Source organism: Sparassis crispa, assembly GCF_003851025.1.
Source record: "Sparassis crispa DNA, contig_000000F, whole genome shotgun sequence".
Taxonomy (NCBI): domain Eukaryota; kingdom Fungi; phylum Basidiomycota; class Agaricomycetes; order Polyporales; family Sparassidaceae; genus Sparassis; species Sparassis crispa.
The window spans coordinates 2593351-2616371 of record NW_020939747.1 but is presented as its reverse complement, the minus strand read 5'-3'; the positions used below and the strand labels follow the sequence as shown (position 1 = coordinate 2616371).

Sequence of the window (23021 nt, the reverse complement as noted above, 5' to 3'; positions counted from 1 at the left end):
CTTCCGCAAAACGAATGTTCATGAACGTTTCAGCTGCACCGGAATCGATCAAGGCTTCTGTTGTAACGTCTTCCTTCTCTCCCAACGAAATATTCACAGTGATTGAATTTCTGCTAGTGTTACAAATAACGAGGGGAGATATGGTAAGATGCGACGGTCCATGCATTACTAGTGGCCGTCGTCTCAAAAACCCAATTGGGTTCGTTCTTCATCAGTCATGTCGTTGAAGACGTTTCGCACATAGGCGATCTGTTCCTCTCTGGTTTCTTCCTTCGATGTCTCCTTCTTCTGTGCGAGGTCTTCTCGCATCTTCTTGATCCATGTGATCGTGTCCGTGTCTAACCCAGGCTGTATCATTCTAGCACGGGTGAAACTTCCAGACTGGGGGTGGAATTGTCTGTCGTTGGCTATATGGCCCTTCTTTCCGCATAGGAAACATAATCCTTCTTTCATTCTCTTTTGTCGCTCGTCCGGGGATAAGCGCGAGATATTGACACGATCAACATCCATCGCGTTTGGATCCTTTGCAGAAGCCGAGTAGTAGGGACGATGGACAGATCGGCCCTTTCCTCGCGTCGTCGTAGTGGCTCCTCACTTGAAGATCTGAGCAGATCTCCATTGGTTATCAAACTGCGAGGCGTATTCGTACCACTTGTCAAGTGTCTTGGGCATGCTTTCCATCCCATATATCCTTTGTCGGAGTGGGTCGTTAAGCCCCCACTTGAAATACTCAATATTTCCGGCATCTTCTAGTTTCGCCTTGGATTCAAGCGATCGGAATTCGGCAATGTAGTCGTCCGCAGTACGAGTTCCTTGCTTGATGTTACGCAGCAAGGTACGAGCGGTTTCTTCAATATTTTCATCGCCAAATGCTTTGTTCACACTCGCAATGAAGTCTCTCCAACTCCCATAAGAAAGGAAGTCATCATTGGTGAGTTCCGTTTCTATGAAGCTCTGTGCCCATGATCCTGCTGTTCCTCCTTGCATGTGTGATAGCACGAATGCGATCTTCTGATTGTCCTCCTGGTAGACATGGCTATTTCCGGCCATGTAGTTCTTGCATTGGTTTATAAATTCCGTAAGCTTCGAACAGTCTGAACCGTTGAAGATCTCGGGTTTTCTAAAACCAAGTTCCTTCTGGCTAACATGGTGACGTCCTTCATCCATGGTAACTGTAGCCATCGGTGGTATGTAATCGGATACGATTGGTGCAAGAGTCGGTTGGGGTACAGGATTCTGGGCAGGGGGGTTCCAAGGGGCGTCTGGTCTTTCTCCTGGATAGGAGGTCGTTATACCACTGTCCGCGATGTGCTGAAGCACTATTCCACCAAGATTATGGGGAAGTGTCCTTTCAAATTCCTCTGGGGAGTAGTCGAAGTTGTGATTGTCTGGCCTGATGAATACAGGCCTTCCTCCTATGAAATGTGCATTTCGTTCTGTGCTCCACTCCGCTTGGGATGGGAGGTGCTCGCGGTACTGCTCTGGAAGAGCGGTCGGGTTGATGTAGTTAAAATCCAGCGTGGATAAATTCTTCTGTGTGGCCTATGTCTACACGTAGACTGCACACCGTCCTTAACTAAGTGGGTTCGTTCGTCGTCGGCTAACAAGCCCGTAGAGTGTCTTCTGTCTTCAAACTGATACACCTATTTGCTGATTGCTCGAGTGATTACCTCAGCCTCCTCGGCCTATTGGTCTCTCGGACAGACCCCTCTCCGAAGATGAGTGATCAGTCTATCCCTTCAGCTACCTCGATTACAGAGTAATCTCAAACGGTGCTTTAGCAATCGAATCGGGTGTATCGTTCAGTCTTCAAGGTTCGGTCCGGTCGGTAGTTCGTTGTTAGACTCTAGGAAGTCACAGAGAGTAATAAGATCTCGACCTAATGTTACGCGGCAGCGAAACACGAGCGTCTAGTCGAGTCATCACGAGACAAGGTCTTAGTCTAAGACACAAGTCCGTTCAAGTGACACTTCTGGCGATGTCCTCGCACTGAAGGTCGATCAGAGTTCGTTCTTATGACTCGTAGTAGCTGTCTGCTACTGACGGTCGATCTCAGTCAAAGGCAAGTGAAAAGCTGGTTTAATGGTAACCAGGTCGAGATGGGGATCCAGCTCGACAAGGTCGTCTACTTATACAAAAGGTATCCGCAGTACTACGCAGTAATGCAGGATCGTTCATTGGCTAGATAAGGTGAAACGATGTCTAAGCAGGGTAACAGCGAGGAAGTAATATGTATGGGAAAGCTGAGTAAGGTCGTGAGAGATAATCAGTACTAATGGGGATAACGAGTCGTGTATCAGAACGAGGTAAAGATGAGGCATACATGCACATCTTGCATGTGCGATAAGAAGAAGGTCCGGAGTTGGATCCGGTGTAACCCTAGACTAGGGGTTCTGGACATCTGGATAAAGAATCGGAGGTTGCGCTCCGATGAGTCACGTGTTGGATCACGTGGTCTGGTAACGTAAAGGGAACAAGGAAAAGAAAAAGAAAAGACGCGCCACAAGTGAGGAGCATTGTAACAGCTGTCCTTCTCTGGCGAAGTGTGTTAAACTTGGAGGACTATTTGAAACTTGTAGCAGAGGATTTATAAAGTTAAATTCCATCATTTTATGAGTTCCTAGCATATGGTGAGCCATGGCTTTACATCCTGGTGATGGTGTGACTTAACTAGTAAAAAACTCACCAACCTGGCTCTCCTTCTTTGGTGAAGTTTGTTAAACTTGAAGAACTGTCTGAAACTTGTGGAAGAGGACTTATAAAGTTAAATTCCATCATTTTATGAGTTCGTAGTATATGGTGAGCCATGGCTTTACATCCTGGTGATGGCGAGACTCAGTTTGCCAAAAAGTCGCCAACCTGGCTGTCCTTCTCTGGCGAAGTTTATTAAACTTGGAGAACTGTCTGAAATTTGTAGAAGAGGACTTATAAAGTGCAATGCCACCATTTTATGAGTTTCTAGTATATGATGAGCCATGGCTTTACATTCTGGTGATGGTGAGACTCAGTTTGCCAAAAAGTCGCCAACCTGGCTCTCCTTCTCTGGTGAAGTTTGTTAAACTTGGAGGACTGTCTGAAACTTGTAGCAGAGAATTTATAAAGTGAAGTGCCACCATTCTATGAGTTCCTGGTATATGGCGAGCCATGGCATCACATTCTGGTGAAGGTGAGACTCAACCAGTAAAAAACTCAGCAATCTGACTCTCCTTCTGTAGTAAAGTTTGTCAAACTTGGAGGACTGTCTGGGATTAATAGTAGCTGCAGCATCAAGTGAAGCACCGTCATTGTTTGAGTTTCTTGTAGATGGGAACTATGGCTTAATATCCTGATAATGGCTAGACTCAACCGATAAACATATTGCTAACCTGGCTCTTCTTCTCTGATGAAGTTAGGCAAACTTGAAGCACTGTCTGGAATTTATAGTAGACATTTCATAATGTGAAGTGCCATCACTTTCTGAGTTCCTGATCAATGGTGAGCTATAGCTTCATATCCTGATAATAGCTAGACTTAACCAGGAAAAGAATGACCAATCTGGCACTTGTTCTCTGATAAAGGTTGTCTAACTTAAAGCACTGTTTAAAAATTGAAGTAAATGTTATATCAAGTGGTGCCAGCATTTCGTGAGTTCCTTATAGATGGTGAGCCACAGGGAAAATGTAACTGGCAATCTGATACTTCTTTTTTCACATACACTGATGAATTTCATATGATATAAAGTACTAACTATAAGTTGTAGCAGTAGCTATATACTGTGATGTCCTTTTATATGGACTTCTGGCTGATGTCAGGCTGTGTTTGTACATTTTGGCAAAGTGTGGATGCACTGAGATTCAATGCTGACAATCTGCTATTTATTATAAAGTGAAGTATCTAAGCCTTTCAAAACTTAGAGCAGCAGTTGCATTACTGTTCAATGCCAGTGCTGTATGACTTCGTAGTTAGTTTTGAGCCACATATAATCATCCTAAATACACTCACAAGTTAGCATGCTAACCGGTTGTGATAATCTTATATATGTATAATATGGAAGAGTGACTAAATCTTACAACAGCAGTTGTATGCTCTCAATGAGAAGCCTTGCATTACTTCTTGAAGTTTAGCAAGATACACACAGCCATTCTAATGATCTGTGAACACTTTGAGAAGTTCAGCATACAACTTACCATTTCTCTGCATGATACTATGTATAATAAAGTACAACACTTTATATGCAAAATATGATGTTGTGGTTAGTTTTGACTGTAATCACTTAGTGTTATATGAAGAATTCAATATTGTCTACCTTTAATGAACTTCATGTGACTTGCTGAACTGGTCAAGGAATCACACTTTCCTTTTTAGTCTCCGAGTGCACACACATCTACATGAACATAATGGCTCCTATATGTGTTTTCTTCTATATATTTGAGATTCTTCTTCAATACATTTTTCTATCTACATTAAAGGATGGTGATTACATAGACCTTATATTAGAGCTAGATAGATTCTTGACACACTTATAAGAAGTCTATAGAGCTTAGAGTGACATATTGCTAACTCTTCGGAAGTGAACTTTGCTGTTTTTTGAGGAGTAAAGCTTGCCAATCACTTAACATTACAGTTGACTACATGTTGTCTTGAAAAAGATACATCTGTCATTTTCTAACAAATGTCTGGCATTTACTTATATGAAAAGCAAAACACACTTTATAAACTTAAGTGTAGCTCTCTCCAAAGAATTACACTTAATTGTTATTGAGAATTAATAGCTGTTAAGTCACAATATGATATTGCTACTCCAAGTTGCAGTTCATACTCCACAGTATATAACTTTGGCCATAAGTTTCAGATAATACTCCATTGCATACAGACTTCATTACAGAAGCAGCTAGTCGTTTAGCATTTTTATGTGTGAAACTATGGCTGGCCATCAATCAGGAACTCATAACATGGTGGCCCTTCACTTTATATAACAGCTGTTATCAATTCCAGACAGTGCTTCAAGTTGAATTAACTTTACCAGAGAAGGGCTGCCAGGTTAGTGGAGAATCACCAGATTAAGTCTAGCCATCCTCAGGATGTGAAGCCATGGCTCAACGTCTATCAGAAACTCATGAAATGGTGGTGCTTTACTTTATATACCAACTACTATGAATTCCAGATAGTGCTCCAAGTTTTGTGAACTTTGTCAGAGAAGAAGAGCCAAATTGCTGAGTTTTTTACTGGTTGAGTCTCACCTTCACCAGAATGTGAGGCCATGGCTCGCCATATATCAGGAACTCATAGAATGGTGGCACTTCACTTTATAAATCCCCTACTACAAGTATCAGACAGTCCTCCAAATTTAACAAACTTCACCAAAGAAGGAGAGCTAGATTGGCGAGGTTTTTACTAGTTGAGTCACACCATTACAAGGATGTAAAGCCATGGCTCGCCATAGACTACGAACTCATAAAATGATGGAATTTAACTTTATAAATTCTCTGCTACAAGTTTCAGACAGTCCTCCAAGTTTAACAAATGGCACCAGAGAAGGAGAGCCAGGTTGGCGACTTTCTTACTAGTTGAGTCACACCATCACCAGAATGTAAAGCCATGGCTCGCCATATACTAGAAACTCATAGAATGGCAGCACTGCACTTTATAAATCCTCTTCTACAAATTTCAGACAGTTCTCCAAGTTTAATAAACTTTGCCAGAGAAGGAGAGCCAGGTTGGCGACTTTTTGGCAAATTGAGTCTCGCCATCACCAGAATGTAAAGCTATGGCTCACCATATACTAGGAACTCATAGAATGGTGGCACTGTACTTTATAAGTCCTCTTCTACAAGTTTCAGACAGTCCTCCAAGTTTAACAAACTTCGCCAGAGAAGAACAGCCAGGTTGGCGACTTTTTGGCAAACTGAGTCTCACCATCACCAGAATGTAAAGCCATGGCTCATCATATACTAGAAACTCATAAAATGGTGGCATTGCACTTTATAAGTCCTCTTCTACAAATTTCAGACAGTTCTCCAAGTTTAATAAACTTCGCCAAAGAAGGACAGCCAGATTGTCGACTTTTTGGCAAATTAAGTCTCGCCATCACCAGGATGTAAAGCCATGACTCACCATATACTAGGAACTCATAAAATGATGGAATTTAACTTTATAAGTCCTCTTTCACAAGTTTCAGACAGTCCTCCAAGTTTAACAAACTTCGCCAGAGAAGGAGAGCCAGGTTGGCGAGTTTTTTACTAGTTGAGTCACACCATTACCAGGATGTAAAGCCATGGCTCGCCATATACTAGAAACTCATAAAATGATGGAATTTAACTTTATAAATTCTCTGCTACAAGTTTCAGACAGTCCTCCAAGTTTAACAAACTTCGCCAGAGAAGGAGAGCCAGGTTGGCGAGTTTTTTACTAGTTGAGTCTCGCCATCACCAGAATGCAAAGCTATGGCTCTCCATATACCCAGGAAGTCTAAAATGGCAGCACTGCCCTTTATAAATCCTCTTCTACAAGTTTCAGACAGTCCTCCAAGTTTAACAAACTTTGCCAAAGAAGGAGAGCTAGGTTGGCGACTTTTTGGCAAATTGAGTCTCGCCATCACCAGAATGTAAAGTCATGTTTCACCATATATCAGAAACTCATAAAATGGTGGCACTGCACTCTATACGACAGCTACAATAAGTTTCAGGCAGGACTCCATGTTGTAAAAACTCCACCAGAGATGTAGTGTCAGGTTAGCGATTAGGTGTCTTGCTGAGTCCAGGCACTGCCAGTATTATGATGGTCAACCAATCACTGACTAATAACACCATGTCAGTGAGCCCAGTGGCAGTAGGCCCATCTTTCATCTGATACTCTTGGAGATGGGCCCACTGCTCAGCTATTGTACTCTGGCTATAGGCCTATTGGTGGTGATAACATGCTCTGGTGATGGCCAACCCTCTGACCTTTGGTGGTGAGCCCATTCTTCATCTTACACTCATGGTGATGGCCCCACTGCTCATTGATCATACTTTGGCGGTGGGCCCATTGCTCAGAGAAACATGCTGTGATGATGGCCAACACTCTGACCTTTGGCAGTGGGCCCATTCTTCATCTTACACTCGTGGCGATGGGCCCACTGCTCCTTGATTATACTCTAGCGGTGGGCCCATTGATGGCGATAATATGCTTTGGTGATGGCCAACTCTCTGACCTTTGACTACTCTGATGGTGGGCCCATTGCTGGGAGAAACATGCCCTGGTAATGGCCAACTCTCTGGCCTTTGGCAGTGGGCTGATTGCTGGCGAAAACATGTTCTGGTGATGACCTATGCCATGGGTGCTTGCACTAAGGCCCTGACTGAGGGTACTTTGGCGATGGGCCCATTTCTGGCAGTAACATGCTCTGGTGATGGCCAACCCTCTGACCTTTGGCAGTGGGCCCATCCTTCATCTTACACTCTTGGCGGTGGGCCCACTGCTCAAAAGTACCCCTATGGTGGTGGGCCAACTGCTCAGAACATCACCTATGGCAGTGGGCCCACTGCTCAGAAGTACCTCTATGGCGGTGGGCCCACTGCTTAGAATAACATCTATGACAGTGGGCCCACTGCTCAGAAGTACCCCTATGATGGTGGGCCCACTGCTCAGAACATCACCTATGGTGGTGGGCCCACTGCTCAGAAGTGCCTCTATGGTGGTGGGCCCATCGCTAAATAATAGCATTATGGCGATGGGCCCACTGCTCAGAAGTACTCCTATGGCGGTGGGCCCATTGCTCAGAACTACCCCCATGGCGGTGGGCCCATCACTCCAGCCTTCCCTTCATCACCATGGGCCCATCGCTGACAGCTCTCTACACAAACCGATGGGCCGATGTCCGCTGGCAGTCCAGTTCATGACAATGTCAGGGTAAATGGGAGTTCAGTTCAGGTAACATGACTGAAAGGTGTGTCATCTAGACCGCCGGACGTTCCCGAGCGTCCAGTATACACGTGTTCTACGGCGTCCTCGTCCCGCCCCGCCTCTCGCTTAGCGCCCCGCCTAGCGCCCCGCCCTTCACGCGCCTCACTAAGCGCCCCGCCGCTCCCACCTTCATTCTCATCATTTCCAACGTGTCCTCCACTCCCTATCCCCGTCTGTAATATCTATATATATTTCTCTTCGCTCTGGATATACCCGGATATAGATAACTGGCCATGCGAAATCATGCTAGACGTTACAAGGTCAAGTCTAGTATTACTATCGGTCTTCGCGATCAAGTCGAGGGCGCAATTGTTGGCACACGTGTGCAGAACAAATCCCGCTCAAAAATTGCTGAAGAACATCATATTATGATGGAGAGACGCTGGGAAGGGCTGAACGGTACGTGTTCTCAGTGTTGTATCACACGGTTTGACAGTTGACAGGCCTTCATCCTGGGAATGGCGCACTATAGCCATGCCAGCAACATCTCGCTCTGCGGTGAACCATCTGGTGATAGACAATGGCACGGCCCCTGATATGCCCATAACGCCAGGGTATAGTGAAGTCTTCGACATCGACATGGACTGGGAAGACATCGAAGAGGATCAACGCGTGGATCGCGAGATCTCTCATGAAGGCGGTGAGTACGGTGATGTTACTTGGGCGGCGATGGAGCATGTTCTGCAGCAGTGAGTGCGGAAAGATCTCACTCGAAATACATCCTCACTGACTTGTGCAGGTCTCACAGGCGGTATCAACATTCGGACGTCCAGACATGGCGAGAACGGCTCAAGGCGATCCATCGGAATTGGGACGAGCAGATGTCGCATTTGGTAACTGCCTACCTGCAGTGGAAGCACACCCCATCTTCAATCCCGGACAATGACAACGTGAATCTGGAGGGTCACATCTTCGAGGTAGTCGCACTCAGAACACACTGTTAGCGATCTCGTGTCTCTCTATCGATCATATACTAACCACCTTCTAGCACGAGAAAATGCTCTGCGCGTCATGCAGCAGCCAGATGAGCTCGCGAACGTCACACTTATCTGCCATGGCTTGCTCGGATGTTCCCCGGTGTTTCCCTCTGTGGCGATAAGCCTGGATACACTGGAGCTCTACCATAGATTGCATCGTCGACACCCACAGCTTGGTGTCCAGGCCATGACAAGGGCCTTGTGCGACATCCATGATGTAAGTGGTGTCGCTTGTTTCCTTTGCATCTAATAACCTGTTGCCAGGTAAATTACACACACACAGCACGAGAACACCTGTCGGCCACATTCGACGTGTATTTGAACATCCTGCGGCGAACGGAGCAGATTGTGAGGGCAGCGCTGGGTCATCACACTGAACATTGGCGCATTTGCAACACCTGTCATTGCTGTAATCTGAAGGTGCGTCCCATGTTCAATTTACACAATTTTTCTCTCTCTGATCACGACCGCTGCAGCTTGACGGTGAGCCGACCCTGTTTCCAGCGCATCTCCTGGCGATGGATGGCAACAACTCCGCCAAACGTGTGGCGAATGCCGGTACAGCGGATGATCGCAACTTCACTAGCAATTACTTCCTCTCGCGCGGGCAAGTCGACCACTTCAAGGACGAGGTCAAGCAGCGGAAAATGAAGGCTAAACCCGTGTCAGAGCAAAATGTGAGTACTTTATGTAAGTGTTATACATATGCTGATTGGGATGCATATAGGAAGACAACATCGAGGAGGATGCACCATGGATCACGGAGGACGCTCCCGGGGAGGCTACCGATGGACAAGAAAGACCAACACCATGCACAGAAAGGTGGAAGGCGAGTGCCACAGAACATGAGAAATGCGCGCTCGATATCTACGATATCACCGGCATCTTTGTCAGTGCCTGCTGGCACAGTCTGATTCAAAAAGCCTGTGAGATGGTTCGTAGCGGTGAACTGTGAGTTGATTTGCACCCACTTTAAATGCTTTATTGACCCATTTTCAGTGCGAAGTACCCCCTAGCTATTCTCAGCCACAGCCTAGATGTCCATGGGGACAACTGTGCCTTCGGATACGACATCGCGTGTGCATTTCAAGAAACCGCGCACAATAGTCCATTGGTCGGTCCCAGGGTGCGCGAACTCAAGACTTGCTTCGGTGTCTGTGCATTCCACGGGTACGTGCACAATCGCCTCTGCCAGCTCTCAAGCCATCCCCTCTATCTCAAGGGGTTTGGCATCGAAGATTTGGAAACGATGGAGCGGGTATTCTCAAGCTCTAACAGTACCGCTCCGGTAATCAGATATGCGACACCGTTCCACTGGATGCAAGCCCTCGACCTGCACTTCACTCAATGGGATGAAGACAAGTACATGGAGCTGAGTAAGTTCTACACTGTTTCTAATATGTGTATTGTGTGCTGACACGGACACATAAACTTGTGTACGACGTTCGCTATCCAGGCCGATTTCTGTACAATAATTATCGACAATGTCTTACAATAGTCCGCGACTACACACCTGAAGTACAGCAACTCAAGGAAGAGCTTCATATTACAGATGCGGACATCGAGGGCTGGATTGATGCCGAGCGCACTTTCCTAGATAACCTGAAGGACGAGCCGAATGAACGTGTACTAGAATGTGCATACGTTCAGGCCCTCATCAACCGTGAACGAGCTGAGTATGTACTTCTGCCGTGTACTCACAAATAGATATACTGATGCCATTCTCAGCGCCAAGTCTGCAAGTGTTCGTATGGACTTCATCGCGACTCCCGCTGATCGTGCGATCAACTACGCGCAAGATGCTCGTTACACACTTCGCCTTGAGACCGCTAGACGCACTGCGATGCACGAGCTTACAGTTGCCATAGCTGCCGTCAGAGATCTGGAAATGAAACTGGGCATCGACGAGCCATGGACAGCAGAACATCCCAAATATCAAGAGACCCTGTCTTATGTTCACCATCGGCAATTCCATCGTGCGCTCGATAAGGTTCAACAGCTTGTCATGCAGCGTCTTCTTGAGCTCTCGAAAGCTAATATGGCTGGTATGGGTAAGCATTTATACATGATTCCATTGATCCCGACTTATCGTGAAACACTTTAGGTTATAAACTTCAAACTTCCATAGGTCGGGCAATCAAGACTCGCGCTCAGGCTATTCGCACGGCGCTCAAGACATATAACTCCCTTGCTCCGCAGATGAACCCGCCGGCACCCATACTCGAGTGGAAGGACATAGTTAACTATGCCTTCATCTCGGAATTCGATATTCTGCGGCATGCTTATTCTCACCAAGACATCATCTCTGTGCCGTGGACTAATCCTCGCAACCGCGAGATCACTTCGAAATACTTCAAGATCTTGCGAGCGCAGGAGGAGATTGTGCGTTGCAATGTCAAGCTCAAACGTTTGCGAACAGGAATTGAGGTCGAGCGTAGGGAGTACGATGCAGCAATTGCTAGACTCCGTGCTACAGATCCATTGATGACAGCTGAGCTACAGGAGCGGCAGCGCACTCGAGCACGGATGAACCGAGTGCATACAGCGCGTCTGCGTGCCATCCAGGACTTGACCGGTTTCTCGGGGTGTCTCGAGATGGGTGTTCCAGTCGAACGTGGTCGAGCATTGCTGGTCCAGCCTCCAGCCTCAGACTCATCAGCTCCTGCACGTGACAATCACAGCAATGCCGGTGTTGACCTAGTGGATGGTTTGTTGGATGCAGACAACACGGAACTGGTGGATGCGGACCATATCAATGACATGGTGCGTCTAGCTGATTTTGTAGAGGAGCTCGGTGTCGAGGGTGTTTGTAGGTCTGCTGGTGTGCTCTCAACGATAGACTTTTAATTAAATCACTGTTTGTTATGTTTCCGAACTCTGACATATGGAGGCACTGAGAATACGACACTAGTCTGCAAAATTATGGACATTGAGCATTACATGTACTGCGAATGGACTTGACTGGAGTATGCGCCACACGTCTGTATTTGATCGAGCATTGGCTCGTGCTCAGGTGCGTTGCTTACCGCTCCTGACACATACTCACCGGTTTGCACTCAGGTCCTTTACTCCCCCTTCCTCATCATCCCCTGTCTCATGGCTCCTCTTGCACCACGGCATTCTTCACAATATTCGCGTGCACGATATGGTCCTCCGGCACTCAGAATATTTACGCAGGGCCAGTCTCCTCAGCCACGCATGGCCGACATTGCAATTGAGCGATTCAAACAGTGCCTCAATATTCGACATGACAACGACGAACAGCTTGACTCATCACGCAAGCTACATCCTCATTTTTGTCTGTCAACTTGGGATCGGCAGCTAGCCTGTCATGAGGCTTTGACTGACATTGAAGACGCCGTGCGTATTTCTGAGCTCCCCATTACAATTTTCAGACCGTCTGACTCCATTCATTTATCACACAGGCTGTTGGCGCTGCACGTCTTGCCGACATCGCATTTATCGGCATAGGCATTCGGCCTGAATGGCTGTCCAAAGAGCCTCTGACAGCAGATACAGTCAAGATTGATGTGATCTTGACTTGTCAGTTTGAACAATACCCGCAGTGGAAGACCGCAATTGACAAGATTCAACACATCGTTCAGGAGGAGATTGGAGTGCCCCATATTCTTGGGTATAGCAGCAGACTCGATGAGGTGACCCCAGGGCCAGAATATGCGTTGGATCTGGAGACACGGCGAATATGCAGCAACCCTATCCGATTAGCTACAAAGCCCGCATCATCGCAGCCACGTACATCCAGTAGTGCTCGCCCGCTGACGTCTGCAACAGTGGCAGCGTCCTCATCACAACATCGTAGTGCACCGTCTAGCAAGGAGCAATCTGGGAGTCTGGGAGTTAAGGCGATGACATCGCAAATTGCTGCAGCTGCCGGAATTTCATTGTCACAGGGAAGCGCACCTCTCGAGCGCACAGGTGAGTCCGCTATATCTTTAAGTACTTTGGAATTGATTTGAGATGCTCTCAGCAGAACTGCTATCACACGCTAGTCAGCCGCTTCTCGTGCATCACCGCACAGCCATCACGTTGCTGCACTGAGCAGTAGGCCGAGTTTGCCATCAAGTACGACATTATTGCAACCTACTACCACTGTACACCCTCCTTCTACCGCTATGCGAACTTCTTCCACTCCTGCGTGCGCCTCTTCCGCTCGTGCGCGCACTCCTTCCGTTCATGCACGCACTATTCAGCGTCCCATCATTAATATCTCTGACTCTGATGGCGATGGTGATATGCCGCTGATCCCCACAAGTCCACCTCGTGCCCCTCGCTATATCGACCGTGGCATGTCCATGGATTCCCATCACGAGTCTCGCCATACCTTGCCATCCGACTCGGGATCGCGTACAGAGCCTTTGCCTACTGCCTCATTATCAGATCTACCTTCAGATCCGCCTCCATCTTACTCTGCCGACTACTACATCAGTCCTGACATTTGCACGTTCAGCTTCAGTGACACAATATCCCAGTATCTTGAGATGCTGCGTGTCGATGCGTGGCAGTGCGTGAAAATCGATCGGAGCCTGGATTATCACGTCACAGACTGGGAGGTCCTCTTTCAACAAGGAGAGCTAACTGCAGAGCAAGCTCGCGCCCTTCGCGAGCTCATCTTTGAGGAGCTATCGCCAGAATCTCGTGCACTAATGTTTGTTACATGTGGGGGACCGAATTTGTCGGACTGAGAATTGTCGCCAACAAGTAGTATCAGCTCTACCGTGAGCAGTGTCACTGAATCTGACATGTAAAGGACATAGTTTAACTGTACACAGTCTACATACAGAAATACATGAGGGGTATGTCTGAGATACATATATCACGTGAGAATTGTCGGAGACATCTCTTTTGGAGAAACCTGACGACATATGTCCCCCCCCCTTTTTTTTCCCCTTAATACTACACCCTCATATGAATTGTTACAGTCCCTAAACATCGGCCTATTTTATCCTTACTCTCTTGAAATACTTCGGTCGGCCTCGACAGAATTTTGAACGGCGTCAGCATGGTACGGGTGCCATCTGCGGCAAAGAAAAAAGCTCAGCAAACGAAGGAGCAGAAATCGCAAGCTCGCCTTCATCGCAAGGAGTTATGGTGCTCCATCGATGCCGAAAGAGAAAATTACAATGGGGCAATAGTCCGCTTGGCCCAAGGCCATGCTAAGTGAGTCCAGTCACCGGTTGAAACGAGGAAAAGGACTGACATATTTGACTGCAGGTCACGGCCGTGGGTTGCAATGCAACTTTATTCTGGAGGGAAGCTCCTTGCGGCCGCTCGCAGAAAAAACTTGTATAACGCTGTGCTGCACGACAGAGCACTCAAGCGGAAAGAACAAGGTCTGCACTCACCAGCGATTTTACGGTGTACATTATAGCTAAGATAACAAAGGTCTTACCGGCAGCGGACGTGAGGCACTTATCAGTCTTTCCCAAGAGGTCTCCATGTCAAACTGGAAGAACTTACTGAAGGACGAAGAAGAGCGCATTCTCGCTCAGCTTGAGAGTAGCCGCCAGGAGAAAGCGGCCATCAAGAAGATGCCAATGAAGAAGGTGGCTTACGATATTGAGAAGACCATGAGCCGAATTGACCCAGAGGTACGGAAGCACCTGTCCGGCTGTCAGACGTGATGTGCGGAAATCTCACCTTATTTGTTTTTGAAGTTGCTTGGCTTGTCTCAGCGCACCGGTTGCCAGTACCTGTCATTCGTTATGCGAAGTGATGTGACCGATAATTGGACTACACGAACCTCCACTACCTCGAAGGTCACCGAAGCTTGCATGCAGCTCTTCAAGAACACGCCGGAGGAGATGGCTATGAAAATTGAAGCATACCTGACAACCAGACTCGCAGGTATTTTCTGCCACATTCACGTACATGTCAAGAACGGCAGGCTGATGTGATTGGGGTTGACTAGGTGTCATCAAGGCTACCGGGGGCAAGCGATCCGAAGTTCGCGCTGCGATCACAAAGGGCTTTCGTAAGTTTGTTATAACTATTTCTTCATATTTAAGTGCACTAGTACTGAACACAATGCAGATGATATCTTACTGTCTAAGGGATCAATCAATAAGGACGACTTACCGAGCATGGCGTGGGCACACTACGAAAAGCTGGTGTGCACGTACGGCGTTGAACTGCGCGGATGGACCGAGCCTGGACCTGTGTGCAACCCCGGAGATTTCAAGACTATTCATCAGCTGGAACACCTTCATGCTGCTCTTCAAGGCGACGAACCTATTTGTCACTGGGTTGAGCTGGACGACACGATGTGGGAAGCCCGCAAGGAGGCCCGCCGCATCTCAATTTTGAACGGAACGATGAAGCAGTGCAAGTCACGAGGTGGCATCACCAAGAGTGGAAGAGGGAAAGGACCGTGCAGTGCCGAAACCATCGATGACGAGGATGGCGGAGAGGAGATGCCTGCATCAATGCCCGAGAACGTCGAAGGTAGCGCTGGGAGAAGCGGCGTGATGAACTAGCTGATGACGCATTGTTATCGCCCCCTTACACCGTTGTTCATCAATATTGACTCCTTTTTGATTATCCTTACTCCCACCACTAGGTCTTTTATTGTCTTTCCCTATAGTTCTCGCCCTCCGTTGGTGATTTCCTACTAATACCTACTTACAGTCCCCAGTATATAGTTATTACATTCCTTGGGCATTTAGAAACCCTAGAATATACACAAGTTGTATGGAAGCATCAATAAGGGCACGGTCATCGCCAGGAATGACAAGAATGAAGGCGGGAGCAGCGGGGCGCTTAGTGAGGCGTGCGGAGGGCGGGGCGCTAGGCGGGGCGCTAAGCAGGAGGCGGGGCGGGATGAGGACACCGTAGAACACGTGTATACTGGACGCTCGGGAACGTCCGGCGGTCTAGACGAGACGGGAGGGCGGGATAATAATAGCACGGGGCGCGACATAAGCCGGAATAGCCGGAGAATGACCTCGGGGCCTAAGGTCACCTGGGACCCAGGTCCTATAGCTGGTGCCCGGGTACAAGGGAACGAAGCCTAATTAGCCTCGGCATCAATACGCACTGATAAGGCTACTAAGGCTTATATCGGGTGTCACACGGGTGCCTTTTAGTTTTACACTTGTAAGGGTCTATAAGCGGAGAGGAACTCTTCACTTATAGGGGTGATAAGTGGGGAGAGAAGACTGAGGGTCGGGGCACCTCGGGGGTCCTTTTATACCCCTCAGATGTCACCCGTTGTGACCGTTACATAGTAGTGTTACATGGCAGATTGGCCAATAGCAAAATAAGAGCATCACGTGATCAAAGGGGAAAGTAGGAAGGAAAAATGTCTAGTGCAGAGCAGGGGTATACCCCTGGGTACTTTGAGCTGTACCCCTACCCTTACCCTCCAAGGGTACATACCCTTCACCAGGGGTAAGGGTATGGGTAAGGGTACCAAACCCTGAGGGTATACCCCTCAATATCTGCCTTACTTGAGGAAATAACATCATGGACATTAAGTTTAAGGCTTGTAATAGCCTTCTTTTTTCTTTGAAGCTTCTGTAGACATATTTTAAGGCTGTATCGACTATACTTAGGCTTTAGTCACCATACAATTACTGCTTACATTATATATACTATATGCAGTGATACCCTCCAGAGGTATAAGGGTCTGAAAGTTCATACCCCTACCCTTACCCCTTACCCTTGAGGGTTATCCATACCCCTGCTCTGCACTAAAAATGTCTTAGGACCTTCGTGTCCAATAGCATAAAGTGAGCAGGGAGAAACAGGGAAGACAAAACTCTTGGAACCTCCGTGTCCAATAGCATAAAGCGAGCAGGGAGAAGTAGGGAGAAAGCACTTTCCGAGTTTTTCTTGTCCAATAGCGCAATGTGAGCATCAGGTGACACGCTCGGCCAAACGTTCTCGGGTTCCGTCTTAGTCATGTGACTTCCTCGTCGAGCGCTTCACCGGTGGTTACGTGTTCACAAGCCAAACACTTTTGGTGTGTGACATCGTGTCTACTGGTAATTCCGCGCATGACATCGTACAGTTCGCAGGCCGCATTGCGCAATGTCTCAACCCGAAGGCTCAAGGTTCCTGAGGGCAATACAAAAAGTTGAGGAATGCGATTCCAGGAAAATAGGGACAGGAAGACCACACACCAATGTCAGGGAGACCATCCGGCGGATGGCCCAAACCAAAGTTCTTGTGGACAGTGGGGTCGTCATACAAAACGCGGGCAGTCAAACTACGAGGAATGATGTCAGGAAGGTGGTCCGCAATCTGAGGTATCATCTGACAACCACCTTCTATAGTGCGAGCTGTCACAAGGTGTATTTCCACTTGGGCCAGGACAGGGATATTGCGCGGACGGGGTAGGATGATCCCCACACTGGCCGCCTCAGACTGGGCTTGGACCATGAGGACCTGAGGGACGTGTGAGGGTCAGACCGTGAAGGAACATATGCTCGTAGGAGCCTCACCAGCAGGACGTGCATCCGGATCACCCATGCTTTCCACAGGATCGGGTCGAAGGGCTCGGTAAAGATCTCAATGTGAAGAAGAGCTTCTGCAAGGATGTATTTGCGAAGGATAATGCTGGCGTCCATGGATGGGAGATTGAGTTCAGGATGGGAGATATGCCTCTGAGGCGGGTAGGTGCTTATTAGGCGCTTGGGCGGGACCGGTGATGGACGACCCCTCAGATTGAGTAGGAGCGTGAGTGGACGGGATTGCGAGATATGGCGTGATGGGCAGTGATTCAGCAAAGCAATTGTTAAGCAGAAGCGGGCAGTATCGGGAGGGCAGGAACAGGTCAGGACCGGTTTAAGTATGAGGGCAGGGGAGGAGATCGGGGTAGAACCCACCATCCCGGAAGGTACACTTGTGAAAGCCTCATTCACATCCCCATCTCATCCAGTTAGTGCATCTTTGGGCAGTCTTGCATTTGTGCATTTTCTGGGCAGTCTTGCATTTCCGCATTTCAGTGTTCTCCTTAGAGCAGTGCGATTTTACTCCGATGTGTTTCCAGCGATTATTGCGACTATAGAGATTTTCCTAGCTATGCTTTCGGGCTACCTGCCTCATACCTCTGGAATAGACTCTTCTCCTTCATTGCATCTCAGACCCCACGTGGACTTGATTCCACTCGTACTCCACCTTTCCGGCTTGCGACGGAACTACAACCTCGTCAGCAGGACTCGGTGTAGCTAGACATGCGCATAGCGTATTCGCACTCTTGTGGCAGAACGTGGGCTGGGGAATCATCACAGCAGGTCATAGCAGCGGGAGAGAGGTTGGAGAAAGGAAGGGGGGGTGATCCGAGCAGTCGAGCGTCCTCCGTGTAAGTTATAGGTAAATCTGGAGCAGGCTCCATGTATCTCGAGTCATCTGAATTTGGCATGTTCAATCCAGGAGTCTGGGGGGTCGCGTCTGAGAGCACAGTAAGTCCAGTAATGAGAGCTTCGAAATGGGACTGGGAGAGACACGGGGGGAACGTAGGATCTGCCAGGCCTCCGAGACCGAGGAGCACAATAATATCTTCTTGATTGAGTGCACAATCTCCTATCTTAATCTCGATATCGGGACCTAGATCTTGAAGTTCCAGCTCAGCTTTATTTTGTGGAGCACCCATTGTAGCGCCCACATCGTTGATTCTAATAAAGTAAGTTTCCGTTTTCTTATGTTTTTCTGTTTTCTCAGCGGATAACTCATTGGCCTCATGTCGAGCATGCATTTTCCATGCAGCCCACATTGCTCTTGCTCCTTGTGCGGTCGCACATTCTTGTTTTTGGCCTCCTTTTTGTCGTGTTCTGTCGAGGTTATTTTTGTCTTGGTCCTCTCTATTTCCCTCTGCACCCTGTCTGTCACGGAAAACCTCAGGAGGGCTTGAGAGGCAGGCACGTGACCTGGCGTTGAGTTCATGCACAAGTCCTTCTTCAATGGTTCACAGCATCCTCTGCAGTGCGGCCTTTGTCCATTCCTCCCACTTCTTCACTAGGCTTCTTGTCTCTTGCTCTCTGTCTTCCTGGGCCAGCTGGGGGGTCCTAAATGGTCCGGGATTCTGGTGGGTGCTTATCCCCACAAAGTAAGTCTCATTTCTTTTCTCCTCCATTTGCTTATCTCTCATATCTTGTCTCATCTCTCCTTTCAGATCACAGCTGGTGTACGTTTGTCGAAGGTGCATCTTGGGCGAGAGCTGCGTGGGCCTCACAGAGGTATGCGAGTGCAGTCAATCCCGGTACGTTTCCTCGTGTTCGTCGTCCATTGCATGAGCTGCAGTACATTCTCTCATCACATTTCATCACGCTAACATTCGATTTTCAGAGTTTGTTGACAGCGACAATATGACACTTTCTGTCTGTCGCACTTGGCCAGTCTCTTCCCTCTTCGTCAAGCACAATGCGATCCTCGGTTCTCTTCATCTGTTGGCAGTTCCTGGAAGTGCACGCGCAAATGCAGGTGGTGCAGGATTGTTCGCTCCATCAGTACATGCGCGATTTCCTCTTTCTTTTCCATTTGCTGATTTTGACTCTTGCCGTCGTCCACGGCGTGCGAGTCAGTTTGTCCACAGGTGTCCATCATTCTTCCTCCTTCATCTTTCGCATTCATTCATCGGCCTCTTCATCCTCCTGTGTCCATCATCTTGTCGCGTTCTCAGCCAATTTGATTTCTATCCTGCGCGTTCCCCATCAGGATGCAGGTACATCGAAGCATGTCCAATATTTCATCGTCTGAGCTGATCACTTCTTCTTTAACATTGCAATGGTACTTACCTACCTAGTATTACATAGGGTGGTAGTAGCCAACAGACTGAAGTGTACATAGTCCATAGTGAATTAACACTATGTATTACAAGAACTCAGTAGTATTGTATTACAGAGTCTGTTGGTGTATTACTTGGGTACTTCATGCAGGCAGTAGCCAACCCGTACCCACCCGTATGTGGTCCCGTGCTCACCCACCCGACATTGCCAAATGTAGCAGTGCGCCCGGAGGCCGACTCCGATAGTATTCCGGCCATGCGGAGATGTAACAGATTTCCTATTCGGGCATATGTTATCACTGTCAAAACATATTATAATAGATGCAGTGGATTTCCTATTTAGGCATATGTTTTCAGTGCAAAAACATAATATTATTGGCTACTGTAGCGACATTAAGCCCTGGGTTTCTTCGCGACGCGGCTGGTATCAGCATCCAACTTACACTTGGCAGATGATGACAGGCGTAGATCGCTGGTCATTGCCTCCAGCACCCAGTGCACGTCCTCGATGTATTCCCCAAACAGGTGCTGCTCATTCTCGTCATCGACTTCCAATGTGCTACCCCACCACCAAAGATACATGACGACCAGGAAGAAATCGTTATCACCGGCTTGCAACAGAGAGCCCCAAGCGCCTGCGATGGCCAAGACATCCTGAGGAAATGGCCACTTGACAGTGCACCTGAGAGCGGGTTACAGCACAGACCACCAGTTGTGGAACCCGACGCGCATTTCCAATGTCTTGCCAATGCCGTGGGGGGTTACTTCATACTTACACCCATAAGCCATCCAGGCACTGACTGCGCTGGGGCGTGCATCGTATATCTCCTTAGAGTAGCGAGTCTGCGTGCACAAATTAGTTAGTATAGCACCATAATATAATATCGAACACTTACCCTTTTTGTTGGATAGCCCGACTGCGACTCGAAGGTGACAAAGGCTTCAAGGAGGCCTACCCAGCTATCGGGCACACGTTCGAAAATGCGGACTGCCTGCAAAGCCTTCTGCAACCACGCCGGGAGTGCATCGTCCGATAAGGATGACGGGAAGATGACTGCAGCCTCAGCCGCACGACCAAGCGCAGGAGTGGCGGCGGTGACTTCCTCAACAACTGGCTCGATGATGGAGGAAGCAGCTAGAGTGGGAATGGCCTGAGAGATACGTGCGATGACAGTAGGAGGATCGACAACATCGGGCGTGGGTGCCATTGAATGAGGGGGTGGAACCACATCGAGAATAGGTGCAGGACGGGCGGCGACATCAGGGATAGGTGAAGGTTGCATGACAGGAGCGGGAGAGTCGATGACGTCCGGCGCAGGTGCGACAATCGGAATGATATTCACCTCGGGCACGGGTGCAACAGCAGCAGGTGCGACGACAGGCAAAGGGTCCGCAGCTTCAATCTGTGCATCTAAGGAGTCCCCAGCATCGTTCGAAGGGTCTTGACCACTGGAGAGTCGGTCCGACTTGCGAGTTGCCAGGACGCCCTTGGCGACCTTCTTGCCAGTCCTCTTCGGCTTCGCTGTGGGCAGAGTGAGGTCACCGAGCAGTGCGAGTGCTGCTTTGTTTCTCGCAATGTTGGTGAGTCACTCCTGTTCAAACGAGTTGCTCCGGCTCCGTCGATAACCCGGTGAGCGAGCGAGTAAGGTGTCCGGTGAACTCGCAGCATGCGAGTTGAGAGGCGATGTGATGTTCATGATGGCAGATGCCGTTGTGGATGTGTTAGTCGCATTGACGGAGGCGCTCGCATGGATATTCGGTGAGAGCGGTGTGCTGGAATCGATGGTGACTTGCACCATTGCGGAGGGAGGTGTTGGCGTTGAAGATGCGATGCCCATACCGGAGGATGCAGAAATGTGTGCATGGGCGCCGTCAGCATCTAAGGATGCGGACGCTGATGCCGAGGTTGCTGTTGCCGAGCCTACAGCCGTGGAGGACACAACGAAAGATGTGCCATCTGTGCCGATTGGCATAGCGGCACTCGTCAAAGGCGGGACAATAGGTAAACCCATTTCGGCGCAAACGTCGGCGGCTGCATGACATATGATCAGCCCGGATAACAGAGAGCGAGTGATGGACTTACGGAAGGAAGCTTGGAGATACTGAGCGAATGGTTGCGCGACCTGCTCTTCAAAGTCTGGGTGGTATTGCAGAAACGTGCTCTTCAGATGGGCGGTCTGAGTCCCGAAGCTGAAAAGCCTGCATTAGGACGCTGCTCCTCCTCGCATGTGCGTTGGGACTCACCGATAGTATATGTTTGTGCCTCCGCGTTTCGGCTCTGGACCTCCAACCAGGATTATCCCAACCCAACCGGTCTGCCGTTGAATCTCCTCGAGAGCGACTTGGATCGTGTGATGAAGGGAGTCGATATTCCTGGGAGAGTCAGGACGCGCGTATGATCGAAAAAGGCAAGTGCTTACCTTTGGAAATGCGCGGGCTGTGAGTCGCCGCCCTCGAAATCGTCGTCCTCAAACTCCCCGTCACACGCCTCAACCGCTTTCTTGACAGCATTGGTGTCCTTGATGCCCTCATACATGGAGATGACAAAGGCCGACTGATGCTTCATCCTGATGGACTTCGTGACCACAGTACCGGATGGCAGTTGATCTGCACAGTAAGTCTCGAACTCTAATTCCCATTGGGGCTTGAGTTCGGGCCAGTATGTCTTCATGTAGGCTTGCCATGGGGCCGCCTTGCATTTGACCTTCCCCTTGAGAGACAACACAACTGAACGCCCGTTGCTGAACGTGGAAGCACGCGTGTGATTTTGGAACCATTCTTTCAACCTCTGCATCGATTGATGAGCGCCACGCATAACGGGTGAGAATCTGATAGGTCCGTACCACTGTCATTGACTTCTTTTGTTCCGCCGTAGCCTGGACATCGATGCCGTCGCTCGCGAGAGTGATGGGCCACTTCTGGAACCAGTCGTCGAGAAAACTGGACCAGAATAATGAGTGGTTGCCCGCTTGTTGAGCCGCAAGGAAGGTAGGAATGTTTGACTTCAAATGTTCTTGTTGTTGCATTGTCGCCCAGCTCTTTCGTCCCATGGTGGGGCCCCTGACCTCTAGCGCTTGACTGAGCACCCTATACATTTCCTGGGCCCTCCATATATCGGAGAAGTTCGGGCTTCTGTAGATCAGGCACACGTGCTCAACACGGTTGATCCCGAGGATCAACGCGAGCAGGCTTGACTTATCTCCTAACTGAGGAACTGTACAGTCCCTCGGGTAGTGGAGTTTGGTGCGTACTTAAACCCGCCCTCAGCTCTCGTTCTCCTCCATCGCTCTTTCTCCCTTTCATCCTCCAGCTCTTACTTGGGGTGTAAGTATTTACTTTTGTATTGTCCTTCTTACTTTACTAACATACCTTTCTCT

At 48.6% G+C, this 23021-nt stretch overlaps 10 protein-coding genes across 10 annotated transcripts; 5 read left to right on the top strand and 5 right to left on the bottom strand.

Annotated features, from left to right (window-relative positions):
- Nucleotides 1-183: 183 nt before the first annotated feature.
- Nucleotides 184-510, bottom strand: SCP_0109510 (hypothetical protein; the record flags this gene model as incomplete). Its single annotated transcript, XM_027753181.1, has 1 exon — nucleotides 184-510. The coding sequence occupies one exon, from the start codon at nucleotides 508-510 to the stop codon at nucleotides 184-186; it is 327 nt and encodes a 108-aa protein (XP_027608982.1).
- An 81-nt stretch (nucleotides 511-591) lies between these two features.
- SCP_0109500 (hypothetical protein) lies at nucleotides 592-1167 on the bottom strand (the record flags this gene model as incomplete). The annotated part of the gene is made up of 1 exon (XM_027753180.1): nucleotides 592-1167. The coding sequence occupies one exon, from the start codon at nucleotides 1165-1167 to the stop codon at nucleotides 592-594; it is 576 nt and encodes a 191-aa protein (XP_027608981.1).
- A 6126-nt stretch (nucleotides 1168-7293) lies between these two features.
- Nucleotides 7294-7542, top strand: SCP_0109490 (hypothetical protein; the record flags this gene model as incomplete). The annotated part of the gene is made up of 1 exon (XM_027753179.1): nucleotides 7294-7542. The coding sequence occupies one exon, from the start codon at nucleotides 7294-7296 to the stop codon at nucleotides 7540-7542; it is 249 nt and encodes an 82-aa protein (XP_027608980.1).
- An 855-nt stretch (nucleotides 7543-8397) lies between these two features.
- SCP_0109480 (hypothetical protein) lies at nucleotides 8398-11747 on the top strand (the record flags this gene model as incomplete). The annotated part of the gene is made up of 10 exons (XM_027753178.1): nucleotides 8398-8612; nucleotides 8663-8862; nucleotides 8912-9117; nucleotides 9165-9320; nucleotides 9377-9577; nucleotides 9628-9851; nucleotides 9900-10276; nucleotides 10357-10576; nucleotides 10629-10951; nucleotides 11005-11747. The coding sequence occupies 10 exons, from the start codon at nucleotides 8398-8400 to the stop codon at nucleotides 11745-11747; spliced, it is 2865 nt and encodes a 954-aa protein (XP_027608979.1).
- Nucleotides 11748-11868: 121 nt separating this feature from the next.
- On the top strand, nucleotides 11869-12959 carry SCP_0109470 (hypothetical protein; the record flags this gene model as incomplete). Its single annotated transcript, XM_027753177.1, has 4 exons — nucleotides 11869-11913; nucleotides 11961-12260; nucleotides 12326-12836; nucleotides 12889-12959. The coding sequence occupies 4 exons, from the start codon at nucleotides 11869-11871 to the stop codon at nucleotides 12957-12959; spliced, it is 927 nt and encodes a 308-aa protein (XP_027608978.1).
- Nucleotides 12960-13033: 74 nt separating this feature from the next.
- On the top strand, nucleotides 13034-13603 carry SCP_0109460 (hypothetical protein; the record flags this gene model as incomplete). Its single annotated transcript, XM_027753176.1, has 1 exon — nucleotides 13034-13603. One exon carries the CDS (start codon nucleotides 13034-13036, stop codon nucleotides 13601-13603), a length of 570 nt encoding a protein of 189 aa, XP_027608977.1.
- Nucleotides 13604-13920: 317 nt separating this feature from the next.
- On the top strand, nucleotides 13921-15394 carry SCP_0109450 (hypothetical protein; the record flags this gene model as incomplete). The annotated part of the gene is made up of 6 exons (XM_027753175.1): nucleotides 13921-14078; nucleotides 14133-14251; nucleotides 14304-14509; nucleotides 14576-14765; nucleotides 14830-14892; nucleotides 14952-15394. 6 exons carry the CDS (start codon nucleotides 13921-13923, stop codon nucleotides 15392-15394), a joined length of 1179 nt encoding a protein of 392 aa, XP_027608976.1.
- A 1424-nt stretch (nucleotides 15395-16818) lies between these two features.
- SCP_0109440 (hypothetical protein) lies at nucleotides 16819-17488 on the bottom strand (the record flags this gene model as incomplete). Its single annotated transcript, XM_027753174.1, has 3 exons — nucleotides 16819-16976; nucleotides 17042-17306; nucleotides 17363-17488. The coding sequence occupies 3 exons, from the start codon at nucleotides 17486-17488 to the stop codon at nucleotides 16819-16821; spliced, it is 549 nt and encodes a 182-aa protein (XP_027608975.1).
- A 581-nt stretch (nucleotides 17489-18069) lies between these two features.
- On the bottom strand, nucleotides 18070-18513 carry SCP_0109430 (hypothetical protein; the record flags this gene model as incomplete). Its single annotated transcript, XM_027753173.1, has 1 exon — nucleotides 18070-18513. One exon carries the CDS (start codon nucleotides 18511-18513, stop codon nucleotides 18070-18072), a length of 444 nt encoding a protein of 147 aa, XP_027608974.1.
- A 1484-nt stretch (nucleotides 18514-19997) lies between these two features.
- On the bottom strand, nucleotides 19998-22694 carry SCP_0109420 (hypothetical protein; the record flags this gene model as incomplete). The annotated part of the gene is made up of 9 exons (XM_027753172.1): nucleotides 19998-20026; nucleotides 20088-20279; nucleotides 20421-20487; nucleotides 20541-21202; nucleotides 21272-21676; nucleotides 21728-21834; nucleotides 21889-22017; nucleotides 22065-22432; nucleotides 22488-22694. The coding sequence occupies 9 exons, from the start codon at nucleotides 22692-22694 to the stop codon at nucleotides 19998-20000; spliced, it is 2166 nt and encodes a 721-aa protein (XP_027608973.1).
- Nucleotides 22695-23021: the final 327 nt, after the last annotated feature.